Source organism: Panthera pardus, unplaced genomic scaffold (assembly GCF_024362965.1).
Source record: "Panthera pardus isolate Hobbes unplaced genomic scaffold, ASM2436296v1 HiC_scaffold_25, whole genome shotgun sequence".
Lineage (NCBI taxonomy): Eukaryota > Metazoa > Chordata > Mammalia > Carnivora > Felidae > Panthera > Panthera pardus.
This window is the reverse complement of record NW_026526821.1, coordinates 78,060,231-78,075,522: the sequence shown is the minus strand read 5'-3', so window position 1 is coordinate 78,075,522 and position 15,292 is coordinate 78,060,231. Positions and strand designations below refer to the sequence as shown.

Here is a 15,292-nt window from a genome sequence, read left to right as displayed (position 1 = left end):
GAGTCCATTTGCTTCTCCCACCCCCCTCCCCCCCCAGCCCCCCCTGCCCTTCCGGATTTGGAATCGCAGCTCTGGCTCCTCGGCGGCGGCGGCGGCGGCTGAGGCTACAGGGTGGCGCAGGCAGGCGGGGAGGCTGGGAGGCGGGAGACGCCGGGGGACTTTGCAGACACGTTTCTGAATAAACTTTCCAATCGCAGGGGGTGCTGTTGCTGTACATTTTACGTAAAACTGAAAGTATCCCACGCCAGAGTGAAGCCCGCTTTTTGACAGCGGCAGCACGCGCGCGCGCTCGCGCGCGCGCGTGTGTGCGCGCGAGAGCGCGTGTGTGCATTAAAGAGACAGGGGTTTATTTCCAACAGGTCTTCCTTAATTTCCCGGGAACGTCTGTGGAAAGGCCAGAGGGACCTGCAGACTCTAGGGTGTATGCCTTGGCTCTGGGCGCCTGAGCAGCACGGCGTTGACCCAGGGTAGTCACCCCACCACCGTGGTCTCCCCGCTGCTCCTGCGAACCAGTGGCTGTCTCTCCAATCCCCATTTTCTTCCCCCGGGTAACAGCACAGGAATAGTTGTGTCCTGCCTGTCAGAAACATTTTTCTTTCCATTCCTCTATGCTCTAGCAGTTGCTCTGGAGTGGGAGGGGGTGTGTCCATCCCTGGGACCCGGCTCGAGGACCTCCCGCGGCGCCGGGAGCACGTTCCCAGGGACTGGAACTCTCGGGACTGCCCATGCTTTGTCCTCTGGCCCGCGGCCGCTCGGTGAGGTGGACGCCTCGGCGCCTTCCTCGCCCCGGGCCCCGGTACTCCCCTCTGGGGACTGGAACGTCCCCGAGTCTGGCTCCTCGTTCTTTACTCCTTGGCCTCTGTCTCCGCCACCCTGGGGGGCCTAGACTCCGTGCTTCCAGTTGGCAATCACTTGCCAGGGTGCTCAGATCCCAGCACCCCCCCCACCCCCCCCCCCCCCCCCGCTCGGCCTTAGGGGTGCCCTCTGGCCGGGGCCTCTTCCCTCGCCCTTGCTCCCTCTCTCCAGGCTACCCCGGCCGCGGGAGGCCCCAGAGCTGCCTTTCCGGACCCGTAACCCTCCAAACTTGGGCTGGACTCCGTTTTGCCGCGCGGTCCCTCCCGCCTCCCCTCGCCGGCTGAGGAGCTGTAACTTGGAGGCTCAGCTCTCAACTTCGGGTGATTTTTCTTTGCTATCTTCTCCTCAGGCAAAGTTTCCCGAGCGCAGCCGCGGGCTCAGGGCTTTCACTACGGCCCCGGGCATCCGCACGCGGAGAGCGAGCGCGGCCGTGGCGCGGCGGTGAGGGGAAGTGGGTGTGCGCACGGAGGAGGGTGTCCGGGAGCAACTCTACCTGGCTTCCCTCCGCCCGCGCTTCCCCGGACCCGAGCTGCAGTCTTGCTGTACACTCTTGGCTTTTTTTTTTTTTTTAAGTAATCTTTCATTTTAGGGTCCGCGTCCGGGGGGGAGCAGGGCGCACGTCTTGCTCCCCCCCGCCCCGCCCCCCCCGCCACCCCTTTCTTCTCTCCCGGCCACGCTGCCGCCACGGCGCTGGCTGCGGCCACTGGTGAGCCTGCGGCCCCAGCGCCCCCTCCCCTCCGCCCGCCCCTCCCCCGGGGGCCGCGTCTGGCGTCTGCGGAGCCCCCCGCCCCGCACCTCCCCCGCCCCGCACTGGCCATTGGCTTGTCCTGGTCTCTTTTTCATGTCCAGCCCCTGATGTGTGTCCATTGGTGTGAGCTTCCCCTTCCCTCCTCCCCTTCTCTCCTGCTCGCCCTGCCCATGTTTTGTGTGTCTCTGTCCATCCAGACTCCTGACGTTCAAGTTCGCAGGGACGTCACGTCCGCACTTGAACTTGCAGCTCAGGGGGGCTTTTGCCATTTTTTTCATCTCTCTCTCTCTCTCTCTCTCTCTCTCCCCCTCTATCTCTCTCTCCTCTCTCTCTCTCTCTCTCTCTCTCTTTTTTTTTTTTTGCTTAAAAAAAAAAGCCATGACGGCTCTCCCACAATTCATCTTCCCTGCGCCATCTTTGTATTATTTCTAATTTATTTTGGATGTCAAAAGGCACTGATGAAGATATTTTCTCTGGAGTCTCCTTCTTTCTAACCCGGCTCTCCCGATGTGAACCGAGCCGTCGTCCGCCCGCCGCCGCCGCCGCCGCCGCCGCCGCCCGCCCGCCCCGCAGCCCACCATGTCTCGCCGTAAGCAAGGCAAACCCCAGCACTTAAGCAAACGGGAATTCTCGCGTAAGTAACCCAATAATAGTAATAATAATTATTAATAATCACGAGAGCGCGCAGGACGAGAAGTAAGAGCGAGGGGGAGAGAGGGGTGTGTGCATGCATTTTTTAATTTTTTCACGAGATGAACCTCCGAGAGTCGGGAGAAAAGAGCTTAAAGGGAGAAAAAACAAACAAACAAACAAAAAACAAACCTCATCCTATCCCGAACCACAGGCGTACGTACACTTTTGGGATAGCACGCACCTTTTATTTTTATTTAATTTACAAAAATTTGACTCCTCCTCTTTCATGCTTTCCGCTGCTTTATTTCGCTTTTAGAAAAGGAACGCAATGATTTCCCCTCCAATTTTGCAAAATAATGAACAATGCTATGGATGCGAACAACTCTCTTGCAAACCTAGGGGAGGGAACTGGAGGGGAAAAGGGGGGTTGCTTCCACTCACCGAAGGAAGGAAAACGGGGCGGGAGGAGGGAGCCCAAGCCAAAAAAACAATTCCCAGGGAAAAAAGAGGTGAGAATGGCCCTCGGACAGCGGCGCGCTCACGGTCAAGTGTGCACTAGGAAGAAAGTAGTCATCTCCACAATAGTGAGAAAGTGGGATTGTGGGAGGGGGCCCCCCGGCGCTCTGGAGTCTGCAGAGTGTGGAGAGGGGCCGCGGCGCCTGGGAGAGCCTGGCGACCGCGAAGGACCAGAGCCTCCGCCGGCGCTGCCGCCTTTTGTTCCGGCCCGAGGTGGGTGTTTGTCCCGCTGCCTTTTGTGCCGGCTCCTCGCGCTTGCCCTTCCGCGCCGCCGCCGCCGAAGGGCAGGAGCAAGGGCCCGGGGCGAGCGGGAGATGGAGGGAGGGCGCTCGGGCCGCCGTCGCCTGGGTTCCCGCTGCCCGCCCCTCCCAGCCGAACCTCAAGTGGCGGCGAGAAGACGTGAAAAATAAAATAAAATAAAAAATAAAAATAAAACAAGGCAAGAGGATGTAAAAATTTTCTTGCCCCAAAACAGAAGCCGAACGCTCGGCCAGCCGTTTTCTGCAACGCTCTCCTCTTTGACTCCCCCACCCCCCCTGCAAAAATCTCAATCTCTATTAGAGGAGGAAAAATACAATTACCCCCTTCCCCAAAACCTCTTTAGTTGCAAACTTAGAGCGCCGGCGGCATGGAGAGGGAGCGAGGAACTCCCTCCTCTTACTATTTTTTGGAAGATTTTCAAAAAAAGTGGAAGTGGATTTTGATTGGGAAAAATCTCGTGTCTGAATGTTTACAAGCACCGCGTGTGCGGGAGCCTCCTGCCAACAAACAGACAGAGGACCGAGCGCGGCGCGGCAGCCCGGGAGCGGGCGGCGGCGGCGGCCGGGCCTCGCCGGGGCCTCGCCGGGCCTCGCCGCGCCCCCGCCCTGCCCAGGATCGCCCACCCCGCGCCAGCCGCCTGCCCGCCGGCACAGCGGCAGGCCGTGCCGCGACTCCGCGCCAGCCGGGTCCACAGTCCATTTTCGCCCCCAGCACAATACCCAGACCTCCTCCCAGCCCACCAGACTTCGAAATCGGCTGGGGAGAAACTCAGCTTTGCGAAGCATTTTTATTTTGTAAAGCAACTGAAAAAGCGCGTCTGTTTCCCCCTCCCCCACCCCCACCCCCCCGACATTCTTGTCCACCGCGCCGGACCTTGGGGAGGTCACCACGTGCTTTCCTTGACCCCCTCCCACCCGGTCTGGCCACTATCCCCCGCCTCCCGAGCCTTGCCAGGCCAGGTGGGGGGTGAATTGGGAGGGGTGGGGGTGCGGTGGGGAGGTGAGCAAGGGAGCAGTATGTGCGACTGTGTGTTTTGGGAGTGCTGGATCCTGGTACTCCTTGCACCCCACCTTTGAGTTTCTGCCCTCTAACCCGGGTCTGGCTCGGTCGGGGGTCGGTGGGGGGGGCGGTGGTCCTTTTGAATCTTTATGAGGTGGTGGGTGGGTTACTGTGTCCTGGCTAACCGAGTGCGTCTGGGAAGGCGGGCGGTGGGCACTTAGGAAAGTTTGGCAGCAAGGGAAAGAAAGGCGTGAGAGGGCCCACATCCCTTCCCCTCCTCATTCGTGACCCTTATTTTAAATTTTGATGTAATTTTAAAACACCGTCTATACCCAGTTCTGTATTTATTAAAGGGTTGGGGGGGGGGGTGCGCATAAGGAGTTGAATTTTTCACTGGGCTCTGGAACTTGTCACACACTTCGGAAGCTCCCCCCGCCCCGGCACGTTGCGGGGCCCTCCCTCTCCCCACCCCCGCGGATCCCTCCCTCGCCGCTCTCCCCCGCCCCCCACTCCCCCGGCCGCGCCGGATGCGGAGCAGACGCGGCGTGCGGCGGTGTGAAGTTACAGCCCGGCCAGGTACCGGCGGGAAGGAAGGGCAGTGTTCGCAGGACTCGGGAAAGCCGGAACCTTCTTCGGAAGGATGCAGTGGGGGCTCAAAGGACGGACTGAGGCGTGCAGTCCAGGCTGCTCCCCTATCCCCCACCCACCCCGGGTCCACCTCGGGACGTTCCAGGCTGGGTGGGTTTAGCTGGCCTCTATCCCTGTCTCAGTGCGGGCTTTGGGTTAAGGGAGTAGTATGGAGGGGTTTCAAGGGCCAGTTCTTTCTCATTTTCTGGGTGCGCAGAGGGGGCGGGAGCCATTCCGGTGTTCAGGACCCCCCCTCCCCCCCAATCCTCCGCTTCTTAGGCTGAATGAGCCATTCGGTCGCTAGGAGGCAGAACAAGATCAAGAAAGCTCAGCGAACTTGAACCTGTACCAGAGCCTCCCCCACTCCCTGCTTTGCGTTTCTCGGCCGGGGAGGGAAGAGCTTTGCGAGGGTGGGGGTGGGGGAAACGGACGGTTAGGCAGAATTCCCTTTCTCCCCCCATCACCCCTTATGTCTTTGTTCTTCATTTTGACTTTAAAAATGCTTCTGGCCGGGGCTGCGGAGAAGCGCTCGGGAGCGCGGACGACAATCCCGTGCGCCGGGCGCGGAGTGGGGTGCAGTTTTCGCTTTCTTTCGGGGCGGGCATTTTTGGTAGGGGGAAAAGGGGGGTACGCACTCTCCGCCTTCGAGGCAAGGCCAAAGGGCGGGATCCAGCAAGTTTGCACTTGGTCTTCGGGTTCACTTCTTCCACCCCCACACCCCAGCGCAAAGCACGGACAACGGCGGCTACGTTGGGCTTGCACAGCGGCTCTACAGCCCGACCCCTGGCTCCCCCGCCTCCCGCAGCTCTCGCCTCGGAGCCCGAAATCACAACAATAGTAATAGTTATCATCATAATGATGCGGGCTAGCAGCGTCATTAATAATGAATAACCGCAGCCGCCGCGGCGCTGCGCACACTCGTGCCCGGAATTGCGGGGGAAACGCATTTGCAGAGATCCCCCAAAGTAAAAAGTGTGAGCCTGGGGACACAGAATGAATTTCAGGGCCCGCGCTTGAGGTGTGTGTGAGGATACCGAGACTGCACCACGTTAACCAACCGAGTTTTCCCAGCCTCACTTCCCATTTCTCCAACTGGCGGGGCCAGGGAACGGTTGTCACCTTGAGGCCGGGCTGGACCGCGGGTGGAGGCGGCAGTCGGGGCCCCTGGCTGCCCGTTGCCTCCCGGCCTGGCCCGGGCCCCACGGCCCGGCAGTCGCCGCTGCACGTGTTTGCAGCAAGCGCCGCCGGAGGCTGCAGCCAGCGAGCTGCTCGCTTTGTGCCTGAGTCCCGGCGCCCAACTTCACTTTCTGCAAAGCCCGCCCCCACCGGGCCCCGGGCCCCGGGCCTGTAGCCTTAGCCTTCGCTTTTGTTTCTTTGCTTTTCCTCTCTGCGTTTCTGACTCGGTTTGCTTCCTTACCCTGTTAAGACAATCAAAAGGAAGGACTTGGAAAGCAAAGTTGAAGGCATAGCTCCTTTTCCCCTCCCCCTCCCCCAACAGCCTTCCTTTCCCTCGCTTCTTCCCTACATTTCTTCTTGAGCTTTTTTTTTTCTTCTTTAAATTTATTCCTTTGCAACTGCAGAGAGGAAGGAGATCTCAGTCAGCCGCTGGGGCATTGAGACGTTCCAGTCTGTCTTGCTGTTTGAACGCAGAAGCATTTTATTTTCTATTTTTCTCCTCTTGTAGAGAATTCGTGGCTAATTATTATGATTATTTGCCCACTCCCTTCCACTTCAATCCTGGACTCCCCGCTTTGTAGCGGGAGGTTTAGGCCGGAGCTTAGAAACGTTGGTATTGTGGGGGCGAAGGAGGATGGAGTTGAATTGAGGGAGGGGGTAAAATGGCTGAGGTTAGGAATGTTTTTAGGGAAAGAGGAATTTGCATTAAAATACAGAGAAATTAACAGATGCCCAGAAAGGAAATGTTGATTACCACTGAGAAAAGATGTCAATGCAAATCAGTAGACTACACCAAGAGAATTGTATTTTCATATTTTCTTTGTGCCCCACTTCGTCTTATTTTTAATAATATAGCAGCAATAATAAACACGTTTTGATATTTCTCTGAACATTACTAGCCAAATGTTTTGCAAGAAGCCCGATGTTAGACGTATTTCATACATTAGGATATAATTCTTGTTAATTAGCAATAATTTACGTTAAGAGCATAGAAAATGTTGAGGTTACAGGTTTTATATCTGTACATTTGATCATCTTGTTATTTTCAAGAACTTTGCCTCCTATAAAATTAATTAGGTGAAATGTGGAGGTGTAATCAGCAACCTCTGAATTACCACTTCATTTCCTGGTTTTGATTGTAAATCAGTTCAGTCACTACATTTAGAAGACTTTAACCAAGTCTGTTTTGTACCGCATTACCTTTAACTATTTGCTACCTAGGAGAATATTTCCTTTTGCTCCTAAATAATATTTCCACTTTCAGAATATGTCAGGCCTTGGGGATAAAAAAACAAACAAACAAAAACGAATCTTAATGGTGGAGTTTAAAAAATGTTTTTTGGTTTGTTTTTTTTTTTTTTTTTTTTGCAAAGGTTCTACGTAGTACTAACTTTAATGAAACAAAATATTATTCCTGAATCTTTCTTTAATCTGTAACCCTCAGAACTTGGTTAATGCTGAACAACAACAAAAAGCCACATTTGTCAATGTATACTTAAAAATCCTTAATTCAAGTAGCAGGGATCTTGGAGAATGACTTCCCTATTCAGTGCCTCACTTGGTCAAAATGAAAGCAAATGTAGAAGAAAAATGACACAGAGGCATAATGCAAAAGCACTTCCATTTGTGTCATTTTATTTGAAAAGCATGCATGTGTTTTTTGTATTTATCTTTTGGTCAGTATGTTGGGCAAAGAAACATAAGTGCTTACCTTGCTGTCTTTATTAGTGGGAATATAACCTTCATATTCCTGTGGTGACCTTATGTTAAATTAGGAGGAGTACCAGAGGCTAGAAATTATGACATGTCCTACTTGAGCACAGGTGCAGCTAGGCAGGGCTCTCTCAATATTATTTCACCCAGCACATCTGGGAGTTACTCCAGATCTTCCCCCTCAATATTCAGCCTGGGTAGGGTTGAAATAAATTTAACCTGAGTTCACTGGATTTTTGCACTTTATCAAAATCGGTTCCAATATTCTACACTCAAATTAAAATCTATTTTTTGATTCTCTGTGGCTTTAAGTTCATTAAATGTGAAATTGGCAGCTTGCTAAAGAAGGTCAGACTGATTAACTGTTTAAGACTTGTACATTTTCTGCTTCAGTTTTATTAACTGGCAGCATCCTGGATGTGTTTTGTATTTTGTGATTTTTTTTTTTTTTGATAGGGTAAGCATACAGTTTCAGGAGCAGATACTTACCAACTCTTTTTTCCCCTTTGGAAGGTTAAAAAATCATAGAAGCTATTCAAATGAGACGCTAGAGTATTTTGGTGCAAAGTTAAAAAAAAAAAGGAAACGGGAATGAAAGACATATCTACCTTGTTATACCATCCGCTGGTGATTATGTGTGTAGAAATAGTCCCATAATGAAGCGTTTTGGAGCTCATTCAGAAAATTAGTCAACTTTGACAACATTAGGCGAAGTATTTCAAGTCTAAAGAAAGGACTTCTCAGCCTTGTTCTGAGATGTGGCATTTGCTTGACCATTCTGATTTTTATGTGATGGGAGCCACCAAGTGCAAACATGTTTAGAATATTTTAGGCATTCCTTTCTTCAGAATGAAAAAATGACTAATTGGCTTATTTTCTTAAGTACTCAAAAGTATCCCATTTAGCTAATGTGTCTGGGAAGAATTGCCAGTGAATTTGGTATTTCTTTGATTTTGTGGCACTACTGAGAGTGAGATCAGAAAGGTTTTTGGCAGTATGAATTATGCTACGTTATGATTATTATTTAGATCCGTTTCACAGGTGAATGCAGTCGTTTGCTTATTATGGCGGTGTAAATGTGGCACATTTTGTGTGTGATATAGTAGCTTTCTAATTTACAAAGCTAAGTCTCTGTATACTTCGAAGTATATACACTGACACAAAGGGTGTGTGTGTTTATTTACCTCTTCTTTTATTCTTTGGCACAACAGACAACTTTGTAGGAAAAAAGAAAGAAATTTGGTTTCAATCCATGTTTTTACCAGTTTTGGGGGTAGTTATTATTTAAGCTTTCTTTATGTCACCTGTGTTAACTATTTACTTAACAGTCAACATTGTTTCTAAACTCGAAAAACAGACAGAATTTATAGTGTGTGTGTGTGTGTGTGTGTGTGTGTGTGTGTGTGGTTTCTCAGGAGTTATGCGAGTCAGATAGTTTTCCTTAAATATATGATGATTTGCCTCATTGATAAATTTGCTTTCTTGTTGATAACCTCCATATCCTTACATGTTTTAGGTGCTCACATTTTCTGGGTATTATATGAAGGAGGCTAGAAACACTTTATATAATGTGGTGGGATGGGGTGGGGTTGAGAATGTATTTCCCCTTTCTCTCTCTTTGGTGCTCTAATAATTGTGCTTTTGTTTCTCCAACCACAGCCGAACCTCTTGAAGCCATTCTTACAGATGATGAACCAGACCACGGCCCTTTGGGAGCTCCAGAAGGGGACCATGACCTCCTCACGTGTGGGCAGTGCCAGATGAACTTCCCATTGGGGGACATTCTTATTTTTATCGAGCACAAACGGAAACAATGCAATGGCAGCCTCTGCTTAGAAAAAGCTGTGGATAAGCCACCTTCCCCTTCACCAATCGAGATGAAAAAAGCATCCAATCCCGTGGAGGTTGGCATCCAGGTCACGCCAGAGGATGACGATTGTTTATCAACGTCATCTAGAGGAATTTGCCCCAAACAGGAACACATAGCAGGTAAATGAGAAGCAAGGAGAAAAGCTGTTTGCATGTTTTCTTTTCATTTTCAGAGGTGCTGTAGCCAAGCACTCAGGAGTGGTGAAGAGCTTTCTGTATTTCTCCATGTGACTGTCCATGACAGCCCTGTAACGTTAAAACAATCATTCCTATTGCTTACGTCCAGAACACAAAAAAAATAAATATTTTCCACTTCACTGAGTCAGATATAGGTGGAATAGGTACACACACCTGATACCCTGTCTCTGGATCTGTTGATGCTGAATTTCTTTCCTTTTTTTCTCCCCTTCTCATTTTTAAGTGTTGAACCTTAGTATACCTGGCCCTGTTTCCAATGTCCATTTCCAGCCATGGTGACAAGTCAGAGGCGAAGTGGCCATACAGGCATTTTGTAGTTTGGCCAATGACCTGTTTGAGTCAGAATACCTGGTCAGACCTCCCTAGGGGTGCTGTTAGTTCTCAAGGCTTCTGCGAAGGAGGGTGGGCTGACGGGGCGTTTGGGACTGGGTAGAAAGAGTTAACTGAGCTTCAGGGCTCGCCTTGGATCCATATTGGCTGTCAGCCCGTATGGGGCTGTAATTAAACACAGCCCCGTGGTGGGATGACACCGTGACCTTGACTTTAAGATGCCATTTTCGACTGGCCAGGCCAGAGTAGAGAGGGCAGTTGCTGAAGCGCACAGACATGCTTACTCGAAAAGTTTAAGGGCATGTTGGAAATTTCAAAAGGTTGGTTTGACAGGAACGGCTGCTCCCTGCAGCCTGCCTCCTCAGCTAAATGATAAATGCTTCTCTGTGCTCTCTCTTGTCTCTGATGTGGTTTTGACAGATGTATCTTGATTTTGTTTGTGGTTTACACAACCACATGTCACCCTTACAAATGTCCAGTCCAGACTTCCACTGTTTCAGCTATAACACAATGTAAAAATTCTCTTGGAAAAATACATACACATATTCAACAGCTCTCCTTCCTTTGGTTAATTTTAGCAGAGAGGTAGTTAGGTGTGTGGGTTTCTCAGCAGCTCATGGGAAAAGGAATTAACGGCTAGCAGAGGGACTTAAATCCTTACCCTAAGTGATAAGCAGCAACATTATATAGTGACCCTTAAGACATTTTTTTGTGAAACCAGAGTGATTTAACACACAAGACAAAGTGAATGCAGAGTCTATGGTGACAAAAATGCTAAGCCTGCTGGTGGTTCCCTTTCTTCTATTTCCCCCTGCCCCCTCCCCCAAAACGCAGAAGGTTTATTCAGTTTTAGGAAAGATAGTGCATATAATCAATTGATTCACTGGAACTTGTCTTTCTGACCTCGTTTGACCACAAAGTTGAACTGTAGTAGGTCAGTGGTCCAGAGGGAATTAAATGTCGTATTATTTCTTCTTCCCGCCCCCTCTGGAATTTGATCATTAAAATCAAACGTGGCATTTTCTTTCTTTCTTTCTTTTTTTTTCCCCATGCTTCCTGCAATAACACTCAGATACTTTTCCTTTAGTGAAAAGAGAAATCTGTACCAGGGAAGCTGCATTTACAAAATATTTTTCTAGAATTCACCGCATTTAGCTTATGTGACATGTAGGTTAACATTTTATCCCCCCCACCACACACACAAGTAGGCAATGGCAGTGACCATTTCCATGTGCTGTCTTGTGACTGGAAGGAAAATGTAAGGCATGATTAATGAAGCAAGAGCAAGCGGAAGGGGATTTGTCGTCTTCGGAGATCCAAAGCCTTTCTAAATCACCAAATATGGAGTAACACTTGCGTGATGTAACATCGTATTTACATATCGGGCCGCTCGTTTAAAAGACAAAACACAGTGTCTGTCAAGCAGGAATTAAAACCACACTTCTTACTGAGGTCCCAAATAGGTTATTCACTCTCGGATTAACCAGCTCCAAAATTCTGTGCTTCTGTACTTAGAAGAGGAATCTAAAAGCTGGGGGTGGGGGGGAAGGCACTATAGTGATAGCTTTTTACTATTATAGTTGTGAATGTACATAGAGAAAGAAAAGATATTTTCCTTACCTTCTGGTTGTCATAAAGGTTTTTTGTTTCTAAGACCCAGTATAATAGCAGAGCCCAGAGAAGCACCCCCTCCCTGCCCTGCCAAAAACAAAACACAAAAGAAAGAAAAAATAAAAGAAAGCAAATTTAAAAGATGTTTTAGAAGGCTAATACTAAATAATTTCACTGAGATAAAAAGCGTTATAAGGTATCTAAGATATTCAATGGGTGCACAAATGTAGCAACCCAGGTGAGGTAAACCTTTCATGCACAAATAATTACAAAGCCTTGATTCATTTCATTGTGTTTAATCACCTGTTCCCACCCTGGAATTGGCTGGACATAAATAGCGTGGTCACATCTCAAAGCGAGATGTCAGTAACTAGAATCATGACTTCTCATAATTCACAGTAATGAATTAAGAGTTTCCTATGGTGAAATTAACATTCTACCATCGCACATAAATTAAGATGTCCTGGCCCTCAGGTGTCTCTGAAGGGAAGTTCTGGAAGACGGCTGTGCACACTACCAGCCCATTTCTCTCAAGCACGCCTTTACAATTCCAAGTCTGCTTTTCTTTTTATGGCAAGGAAGGAAACAAAAAGAATAATCATCCAGTAGATATTTGAATTGTGTCACAAAAAGAAAGGAGAAGCAATGCTCCATATTAGTAGAGAGATCTATTGATGAATCTCTAGAAGAATATGTTTGGCAACCACATAAAAGGTAGTCATTTAAGTGCACTGTGTAGGAAAGGCTTTATTAAAGTGATGTAAGTTGGATTTGAGCTCCCTGTGTGTTCTGTGCCATTTTATAGGCAGGAAGCAGGAATAAAACAGTGACAGATTTTCTTGAGATAAATAAAGCTTAGCATTGGGGCCTTTCAAATAGGAGAATAAGGTAGCGTTCTTTAAGTCTTCAGTAAAGTGATCTGCATTTTGACTGGACATAGGCCGCCCGAAGAGGAGTGTGTTTTGGAAAGGGTGATTCTTTTTACCTGGCGTATAGATGGCTACGAGCTTCAGCACTTCACCCATGTACATGTGTGTGTTGTTCAGGTTGCTTTTTTCATTTCATTCACATATTCAAAATACTGTGTGGCTGTGATCCAGTGAAACCATTGACATAGTACTAATTTAACTGGAAATGAGCAGGTCATATTGTGTGGGGCCCAGTTCATCTATTTCTATGTCAGATACTCACCATCAGATGTCAGCAGCCTGTGACTGGCAGTCAGGGCTTTTAACAGGGCTGTTGCTGTGTTTTGTAGTCTCATCTTTTATGATGGGGGAAATACTCATCAGAGATTAGTGAATGTGAAACTGCTGTTCACTTACAGAAAAGGCCAAAAATATTATCCCACAATGTCAGATTTGAGATTTTGGCTTATGACACATGGAAATCTTTAAATTAGGGTTGGGCTGTCGTGAAGTTAGCTTTTTAAGAGAATGGGGGAGAATAGGACCAGTCTTATCAAACGTACTCAGATATACTACTATTGATATATAATATTTTTTCTCCTTAAAATCATGAACATAGACGTCTATATCAGGATATTTAAAAATGAATTTGCTTAGGCAATATACTTCGTAACTAGATAAAAATATATTAGACAGTTACTCTAATGGAGGGGGAAATACTAATTCAAAAACAAACATGTCAGCATGTTACTTAAAGGTAAATCAAGTATAATATACTTAACGCTTTTCGGAACTTAGCAAAGCAACTTGCCTTTTCTTTTTGTACCCATTCTAATTCTTTCCTAACTCAGCATGAATTGGGGATGTATTTGTGTACTTCATGGTATAATTGTAAATGAGACTATAAATTATAGTATCCTAATATGACTACTTATTTTTAATTTCTCTTTATTTGTGTGATTCTGAATAAAAACCACTGACTTCTGAAGTGAATTTTTAGCATGGCAGCTGAAAAAGAAAACAACAAACAAACAAACAAAACCCCAATATACTGGTGAACATTTTATTTACCTTCAGTATGCAGAGAATAGAGAATATTGTTTCCTTATATATATCTAGGATTTTCACTGGGAGCCTGTGTTTGTGAGGCCACTACCCAAAGACTCATGTTCATGAGTCTGGGAGTCCTATATACAAGCTGTATTTGTAAATAAGACCAAGAAAGGTTGTGAACTGGCAGCTTGGATGTTTTGTCAAAGTACAATGTCAGAGAAACTCTCTCTAAGACAAATTGTAAATAGAACTGTCACAGTGATTGCATGATTGAGCCACAGAAGTGTCTTACAATTGTTGGCATTGTCAGAGGACTTTTGAAAGCTTAATTAAACACAGTGGCCCGCATGGCTGCTAAATTTACTTCGGAAAGCCAAAAAGGAAAAAAAAAAGTCTAAAATGTGGAAGATTCCCAAAGATCTCAAAGTTCTTCAGACATTACCCTTCCGGTGACACAGAAAAGATGCATTGTGCATTTTCCTAGTTGTCTTTTATAAATAATAGTTTTGAGAATAGGGCCACGTGATATGAAGATCATCCTGTGTGTGATGTGGAGATTGTGTTAGTTTTTCTGTCTCCTGCTGTTACAGACAGTTAATGTAAAAATGGCCTTTTATTGGAAACACAAATATGTATTCACTTCAAGAACAGGAGCAGAGGGGGAAAGTTTCCCTCCCATTCTCTGTGTTCATTCTGTGAGATCTTAAAAAAAACAGTGCTGTAATTTCTTAAATCACTCCATCCTTGTATTGCAAGTTGTGCCTTTTACGTTAAAGGATCTGAAATCTGTTTTGCACACCTTTCTCCTCGTGCATGTGGCATTTAATTGTGGAGCTGCCCATGGGCTGGAAAATGCAACTGGGTGTAGAAACGTGCAGGCAATGTCAGGACAGCGAACCTTAAGCTCAGGGAAGAGGAGAGTTGGATGCATATTAATGGCACATTTTCAAGTCCTGGAAAATCATTAATTTCACACCACAGCCCCCATGTAGTTTGGCTAATGTGGGAGGACTAAATTGGAGCATATAACTAACGTGCAAATCCTAGGGAAGCATTTTTCACAATTTTGTGATTTCTTAAGTGAAAGTGTTTAATAAAGGAGAATGGATGAATGGTGGCTTTTCAACACTAGTCAGTGAGAAAGGAAGAAAGTTTGGCTTTCCTTGGGGGAAAACATGAAATTGAACCAAAGTAGCACAGCTAGGGAGATGCACCGAGATCACGGCATTCAGTGTTAACTTAATTTAATGGACTTTGGTTGGTCTGTTCACACCCTTTACTGCACAAAGGAATCATTTGACAAAATTTACCCCTAGCCCAAGTCTGTTTTTACATACCGTAGTACCAGCTTTATGCAGTAAAAAGCACTTAGCATCAAACTGGACCCAGCCTGGCACCTTGCCACTTTTTTAGCAAGAGATTTAATCACCAAGGATCTTTAGTACCTTTCTGCTTGTTCAGATTTCATTTGGGTCATGGTTATGTCAGCAGTGTTGTTATTACAAGGATTAAAAAAGAAAAAAGATTTTAACTTAGTGCCCATTTTTAACATTGTCTCAAATCAAGCAGGTTTTTATTTTATGTGTCAATTTGGAGGACATTAATAAAGTTCATAAATATGTTCAGACTATATAATTTAATGGATAATAACCAGTATTGTTATTTGTAATACAAATAGAAAATTGGCCATTGTATCCCTCCCTCCTCTGTCCTTTCCTCCTCCCCTGGTAAATAAGCATCCTTAAACTGCTTCTCTCCTTTACTTCCAGGGTATAGAGGCTCTGGCCAATATCAG

At 47.2% G+C, this 15,292-nt stretch overlaps 1 protein-coding gene across 10 annotated transcripts in view; it reads left to right on the top strand.

Annotated features, from left to right (window-relative positions):
* The first annotated feature begins 1,652 nt into the window (after positions 1-1,652).
* Positions 1,653-15,292, top strand: part of BCL11A (BCL11 transcription factor A) — a 100,938-nt gene continuing 87,298 nt past the window's right edge. For 2 of the 10 annotated variants that reach the window (XM_053890711.1, XM_019428937.2), the window contains exons 1-2: positions 1,653-2,237; positions 9,188-9,517. In XM_053890711.1, coding sequence (XP_053746686.1) covers positions 2,183-2,237; positions 9,188-9,517 — 385 coding nt within the window. In that variant the 5' untranslated portion in view covers positions 1,653-2,182. Of the gene's footprint in view, positions 2,238-4,469; positions 4,589-5,538; positions 5,658-9,187; positions 9,518-15,292 lie in introns of those variants that run through there. The other 8 variants (XM_019428878.2, XM_019428745.2, XM_053890712.1 and 5 more) reach the window with 7 other exon arrangements.